Source organism: Strix aluco, chromosome 24, assembly GCF_031877795.1.
Source record: "Strix aluco isolate bStrAlu1 chromosome 24, bStrAlu1.hap1, whole genome shotgun sequence".
NCBI classification, from domain to species: domain Eukaryota; kingdom Metazoa; phylum Chordata; class Aves; order Strigiformes; family Strigidae; genus Strix; species Strix aluco.
Window position 1 is genome coordinate 5361256 of NC_133954.1, and position 7262 is coordinate 5368517.

A 7262-nucleotide genomic window follows, 5' to 3' on the forward strand; every position below is an offset into this window, starting at 1 on the left:
TCTACACCCATCCCCATCCCGCCCCTGTCCCTGTCCCCATACCGTGTCGGAGGTGAAGTGCTCGGGGCAGAACACAGATCCCTCGGGATGGCTGTGCCCGTACCAGCCCGGGGGTGAGCCCAGCTCCTCGGGGCACCTCGGGGACAAAGAGAGAGCAGCCCCTGATCGTAGGAGCCCACGGGCGAATAGTCCTCCTCGGGATAACCCTGCAGCTCATCTGGACACAGGTTGGGATAGTCCGTTTCTGGAGTGGGCGGCTGGAGAGAAGAGCAGGTCAAGCTCTTGTGCCCCACCAAGAGCATCCGCATCCCAAAGCTGTGGCCAGCCCAGATGGGGGCTGCCCCACCTCCACCATCTCCCTCTCCCTCTCCCTCTCCCTCTCCCTCTCCCTCTCCCTCTCCCTCTCCCTCTCCCTCTCCCTCTCCCTCTCCCTCTCCCTCTCCCTTCCCATCCCTGTCTCCATCTCTATCTCACTCTCTGTCTCCATTTCCATCTCCATCTCCATCTCTGTCACCATTTTCATCTTCATCTCGGTCTCTGTCCCCATCCCCATCTCATCTCCATCCCCATCTCCATCTCCATCCCCATCCCCATCTCCATCTCCATCTCCATCTCCATCTCCATCTCCATCTCCACCTCCATCTCCATCTCCATCTCCATCCCCATCTCCATCTCCATCCCCATTTCCATCTCCATCTCATCTCCATCTCCATCTCCATCTCCATCTCCATCTCCATCTCCATCTCCATCTCCATCTCCATCTCCATCTCCACCTCCATCTCCATCTCCATCTCCATCCCCATCTCCATCTCCATCCCCATTTCCATCTCCATCTCATCTCCATCTCCATCTCCATCTCCATCTCCATCTCCATCTCCATCCCCATCTCCATCTCCATCTCCATCTCCATCTCCATCTCCATCCCATCTCCATCTCCATCCCCATCTCCACCTCCATCTCCATCTCCATCTCCATCTCCATCTCCATCTCCATCTCCATCCCATCTCCATCTCCATCCCCATCTCCACCTCCATCTCCATCTCCACCTCCATCTCCATCTCCATCTCCATCTCCATCTCCATCTCCACCTCCATCTCCATCTCCACCTCCATCTCCATCTCCATCTCCATCTCCATCCCATCTCCATCTCCATCCCCATCTCCACCTCCATCCCCATCTCCACCTCCATCTCCATCTCCACCTCCATCTCCATCTCCATCTCCATCTCCATCTCCATCTCCATCTCCATCTCCATCTCCATCTCCACCTCCATCTCCATCTCCATCTCCATCTCCATCCCCATCTCCATCTCCATCCCCATTTCCATCTCCATCTCATCTCCATCTCCATCTCCATCTCCATCTCCATCTCCATCTCCATCTCCATCTCCATCTCCATCTCCACCTCCATCTCCATCTCCATCTCCATCCCCATCTCCATCTCCATCCCCATTTCCATCTCCATCTCATCTCCATCTCCATCTCCATCTCCATCTCCATCTCCATCTCCATCTCCATCTCCATCTCCATCCCCATCTCCATCTCCATCTCCATCTCCATCTCCATCCCATCTCCATCTCCATCCCCATCTCCACCTCCACCTCCATCTCCATCTCCATCTCCATCTCCATCTCCATCTCCATCTCCATCTCCATCTCCATCTCCATCCCATCTCCATCTCCATCCCCATCTCCACCTCCATCTCCATCTCCACCTCCATCTCCATCTCCATCTCCATCTCCATCTCCATCTCCATCTCCATCTCCATCTCCATCTCCATCTCCACCTCCATCTCCATCTCCATCTCCATCTCCATCCCCATCTCCATCTCCATCTCATCTCCATCTCCATCTCCATCTCCATCTCCATCTCCATCTCCATCTCCATCTCCATCCCCATCTCCATCTCCATCTCATCTCCATCTCCATCTCCATCCCCATCTCCATCTCCATCCCCATTTCCATCTCCATCTCATCTCCATCTCCATCTCCATCTCATCTCCATCTCCATCCACATCTCCATCTCCATCTCCATCTCCATCTCCATCTCCATCTCTTTCTCCGTTTCCATCTCCATCCCCATCTCCATCCCCCTCTGCATCATCCCCGCGCCCCGCTGGGTGCTCACCCTCTGCTCCATGGGACTGTACCGCGTCACCCCAGGGTACATATCCCCGGAGCTGCCTCCGTCTCCCGCGTGGGGGGGGTCCCACGACGTCTCACCTGTTACCGAATTATAGAAAAAAGCCTGTCCGCTGGCTTCATCCACGTACTGTTCCCACTCGGGAAACTCCGGGCTGTGGGCGAGCGAGGAGGCGGGAGAGGCGACGGGACTCACTCCATCTTCTGCCTGCCCAAAGGGACAGTCCCACGTGGTCTCGCCCGTCACCGGGTTATAATAAAACAAATGTCCACTGTCCGTATCCGTGTGGGTTTCCCAGTCCGACACGGAGCTGCCGGGCTCCTCCGGGGCCGAGCTGGCGGCTGCGGCTTCTTCCCGCAGCTCCTGGATGTTGAGGTAGATGGGGGTGGGCGGCTCCTCCGGGTCCTTGCGTGCCTGGAGGGGATACGGGTGGGTGACTTGGGTGCTGCGGTTGGCGATGGGTGCGGCGAGCCGTGGGGCAGAGCTGCTGGGGACGGCGTTCCCGGGATGTCCCCGCTGTGGTGCTCAGGCTGGCGGATGGGTGAGGGGCCGAGGAGCACGATCCTGCCCTGCCCTGGCTGCTGGGGGCTCCCACGGGGCAGGAGCTGCGAGCGATGGGTGGGTGGTGGAGGAGGGCACCCACAGCACCCTCAGCACCCACACTGGGGCAGGGAGCACCCAGCTGGCAGCGGGGAGGAGTGTGCAGCCTGCGCACGTGGAGAGGGTTTGGGGTTGGGACATCGTGGTCCCCAGTGTCAGCACCCACCAGTACCCACGTCACCCACTGCGCCTGCACCCCCAGGATCTGCACCCGGGGCGTCGGCATCAGCACCCGGCACTTGCACCCACACTGTCAGCACCCACATCGTTGGCACCCAAACCGTGGACACCCCCCAACACCTGCACCGTCTGCAGCCCCAACACCACTGACACGCCCCTCCCCTGCACCCCCAGCCTCTGCACCCACCTCACTGGCATCAGCACCCCGGCACTCGCCCCACACCACCTGCACCCACACATCAGCACCCTCAACACCAGCACCCTGGGACGTCTCCGACACCCACATCACCTGCACCCCCAGGCTCTGCCCTCACCAAGCAGCACCCAGACCATCTGCACCTTCACTGCCAGCACCCACATCACTGACACCTGCACCCACGTCACCAGCACCCAGACCACCAGCACCCACAGCCCCTGACACCCACCCCAGCACCCAGACCCTGCCAGTGAGCAGAGCCGGGTGCTGAGACCGACAGCCCCATCACCACATCCCCAAATGAGGCCCTGAGCACCCCTGGGGCGGCTGCCTGGCTGCTCCTGCTCCAGGGGGGCTGCTCAGGGTGGGGGGACATGTCCCCTGGGACCGGGCGGCCGCAGGCGGGTGGCTGTGGGCGGGGAATGCCCTCCTGGCACCCTTTGATCTCCCCAGTTTTACAGCCCCTGAGCCTCCCTCCAACGGCCGCGAGGACAAAGTTTCCCAACCCTGACCCTGCCCGTCAGCCCGGGGTGGGGGGAAGAGTGGGTGGAGTGTCCCTGGGGTCACCCTGGAGCAGAGGGGGGCAAGGGACTGAGTGTCCTCAGAGACACCCCATCACCCTCCCCCCCTGTCACCCCATGACCTCCCCGCTGCGGCGAGTGGGGCCGGAAACCCAGCGCAAGAGGCCACCTTCATCTTGGGGACAAGGGACATGGGGGTGATAGTGGGGGACGCCTGGTGCAGAGACCCCCCAGCACCTCCCTCCCTCCCATGGGTGCATCCCTGGGGGTCTTCCTCCCCCTGGGGGTGGCTGGGTGCCCCTTGCCACTTTGCGACGGGCATCTTGGCACCCACCGGTGCCCAGTGCCACCTCCATGGCGTAAACACCTGGGGGAAATTCGGGAAGGAGCTCGGAGGGTGGGGGTGACCCCACAACGCCACCCCCCCGCCGGCTGGGTGCACCCATGGGTGCTGCCTACCTTCCCCAAGTGCAGCAGCCGTGACACCCGGCTGCGGGACCGCTGCAGCGCACCCGATGCCCGGTCACCCATCTTGGTGGGCACCCCCCGGGGAGGGGCTCAGCCAGTGGGGCACCGAGAGGCTCCGGGGAGGCCGATGGCGCCCTGTGCCGGGCCCCGCGCCGGCCGCGCTTCCTGCTGGGGTTCGGGGAGCGGAAGAGCCGCCTCCGAGCCCGACGCTTGGCCCTGCGGCGGAATTGGCTTTTTTTGGGGTTGTTGTCACCCTGACTCCCACCGCTCGTCACTCGTCACCTGCTCCGGCAAAGCCAAGGCCAACCGAGGACGGAATCGCACCGGGACGATGCTGTGCCGGGGATGCAGCCGGGGAAACTCCCCCCAAATTGAGGTTGGCCCATCTGGCATCGTGCTGCTCCACCGGCAATAGCACGGGGATGAGTTGGGGGGTTTCTGCGTCCCCCCAACACCGGGATCACCCCGTCCAATGCACACGGTGGCCAGGCCGAGGCCCCACCGCTGCCACCGCCGGTTGATTTTGGCACTGGTTGGGTTTAGGGGTGATGGCACCAGGTTTGGGGACCACCCTGGGTCCTTCCCGAGGGGGATCGGTGGCTGTGGGTGTGCAAAGAGCACCAGGGGTTAATCCGGCACAGCTGGGGTCACAGGGTGTAAAATGGGGTGTAAAACACAGCCTCCCCCCCTCGCCACCAGCACCCCTTTTCCTCTGGCAAAACACAGCCCCGGGCAGCACAACCCCTCCAGCCGCCCTCACGGGACAACGGGGCTCAGGGTGCTGCAGTTCCTGGGGTTACCCCAAAGAGAGGTGCTGGGGTGGGGGGGGGACAAGGACGTGGGACCCCCCCCCCTCTGCCATCACCGTCTCACCCCACTGCGCCCCAGCCCCTGTCAGTGGCAGGCGAGCGGCTGGGGGACACCCCCCACCCTTGGGTGCCCCCCACAAGAGGGGTGCAGGAGGGAGCCCCGGGGGGGGCTGGAAAGGGCCCCTCACTACTTACTGGTGTGGGGCGAGCGTGGATTTTGGGGTGGTGGGGTGCCTGCCTTAGCTGGGGTGCACCCAGCACCCACCTCCGGCACTGGGTGCTGCGCTCAGGTGAGACACCCGCCCCGGCAGGGAGGAGCTGCTGCGTTTCCCTGTTAACCCCTTTCTGCCTCCTCTCGCCCCGGGAATGCTGCTGCGATGGGGGGTGGAACTCCCCAAAGACCCCTGGGTGGCACCGGGCCCCCCCCCAGGGACCACGGGCACTGCAGGGCTCTGCACCCCAGCGGGATGCTGCTATGGGGGCAGAGTGTGGGGGGGTGGGAGAGCCCAGGGGTGCCCATAAGGGTGGGGAAACTGAGGCACGGTGCAGGGGGGGCTGAGCATGGACCGTGTTTGGGGTGGGTGCCCAGTGTGGGGGTCGCTCACCCCCTCCAGGTGATAATTGCTGGCAAACTGGTATGGGGGGGTTGGCCCACAGGTTTGCCCCATGGGCTCAGCTCAGTGGGGGGGACACGGGGGGTCCTGGTGGTGGCAGCAGTGCCGGGGAGCCCCTGAGTGTCACCCCACCCTGCGCTGGGTGTCACACGGTCATACCGGGGGCATTGAATCAGGCAGGGGACCTGGGCGTCTGGCCCCCCCCCCCCCCCCCCCCTCCCTGCCACGCTCAACCCCCCCCAGTGCTGCTTTTGGGGACAGCACAGGGGATGTCACCATACCTGAGCCGCATGGCCAGACCCCGGCCACCTCCTGGCCACGTCCCTGTCCTTGCCGGGGGTGTAGAGGGTCTCGGAGCGGCTCTTGCTGAGCGGGTGAGTGTGTCCCGGAGGGTCCCCACGCGACCCTGTGGCAGTGGCACTGCGCGGTGCCAGCGTCTCCCGTGCCAGGTCATCCAGGGAGTGCGAGGGTCGCACGGGCTCGGCGGGGTGGGGACTCAGCCCCGGGGGGACCCGAAAAGAGCTGAGTGCTGGCGGCGAGTCCCTCCTGGGCACTGAGTCCCTCCTGGGCACTGAGTCCCTCCGGGGCACCGAGTCCCTCCGGGGCACCGAGCATCCTCCGGCCGGCTCCTCCGTCTCGGCGGCGCCGATGAACCGATACTCGTAGGCTGGCGGCGGTGTGAGCGCGGCTGGATCCGTCCCGGTGGGCCCCGGCAGCGGGGGGTCGAGCGGGGCCGGGGTGGCGATGGGGGGCAGCTCCTTCACGTACTGGGCAGGGATGTAGAAGGGCCGGGTGTCCCCGCTCCTCTTGACGTGCCACCAGTGGTGGTTGGTGCGTTTCAGCAGGACGTAGCGCTCGTTGGGTTTGATGGAGACCAGGGTCCCGTCCTTGGCTCGGTACTCGAAGCCGTATTCCACCAGCACCAACGCCTCCTCCGCTGGCACCGCCGCCTCCATGGCCACCCCAGCACCTCCGCCTGCGGGAGACGGCGAGGGGAAAGGGCTGATGGCAGCTCCCAAACCCTCTTGGGGTGCGTGGGGACCCCGGGGGAGATGAGTTGGGGGGTCCCTGTCGAGCCCCAAGCCCATGTGGATGTTCCCCAAACCACCCAAACCCGCCTGAAACAGCCCGGAGGTCACCACCACCGCCCTCGCCCACCATCCTCAAGCCCCCGAAGTCACCGAGCCCCAAGCGCCTGAGACCCTAAAGCCACTGAGCCCCCAAATCTCACCTCCAGCCGGTGTTGGGGTGCAGGCGGGGGCGGTGGGGCGCGCGGCAGCGGGTCTCGCTTTTGCCTGCGCCGGGCTGGTCTCGACTCGCCCCAGTTTCCTGCCAGCGTCTCGCTGAAAGACGGGGCCGGGCTCCGCACCAGCGCTGGGTGCCCGGCCCCCGGCCGGAGGAGAGGGGCGGTGGGGACCCCCCTGTTTCCTCCCCTCGGGGCGGGAGGGAAGGGACGATGGCGGAGGGGACCCGCTGCCGCCCGGTCGAGGAAACGGCTCCTCGGGAGGTTCCTGCTGCAGGAAGGGCCCTGCCCCGCGGCTCAGCCGGGATCTGCGCTGCTGCCGGATCCGGCACGGCCTGCCCGGGCAGGGGGGATGGGACCCCCATTAGGGGGGTCCCATGGGACCTGTACTGCCCTGGATTTTGCCCCCCCTGCACCCAGGGAGTCCCACTGGGGTCCCTGTGCTGGTGGGTGCAGCCCAAACCCTCCCGACACGGCGGAAAAGAACAAC

At 64.5% G+C, this 7262-nt stretch overlaps 1 protein-coding gene across 1 annotated transcript in view; it reads right to left on the reverse strand.

The window, feature by feature from the left end:
* GRN (granulin precursor) overlaps positions 1-6900 on the reverse strand; it is a 25253-nt gene extending 18353 nt beyond the window's left edge. The window contains 5 exon segments of the mRNA XM_074849663.1: positions 43-158; positions 161-257; positions 2127-2555; positions 5811-6505; positions 6761-6900. Of these exon segments, the coding sequence (XP_074705764.1) occupies positions 43-158; positions 161-257; positions 2127-2555; positions 5811-6485 (1317 nt within the window). The 5' untranslated portion in view covers positions 6486-6505; positions 6761-6900.
* Positions 6901-7262: the final 362 nt, after the last annotated feature.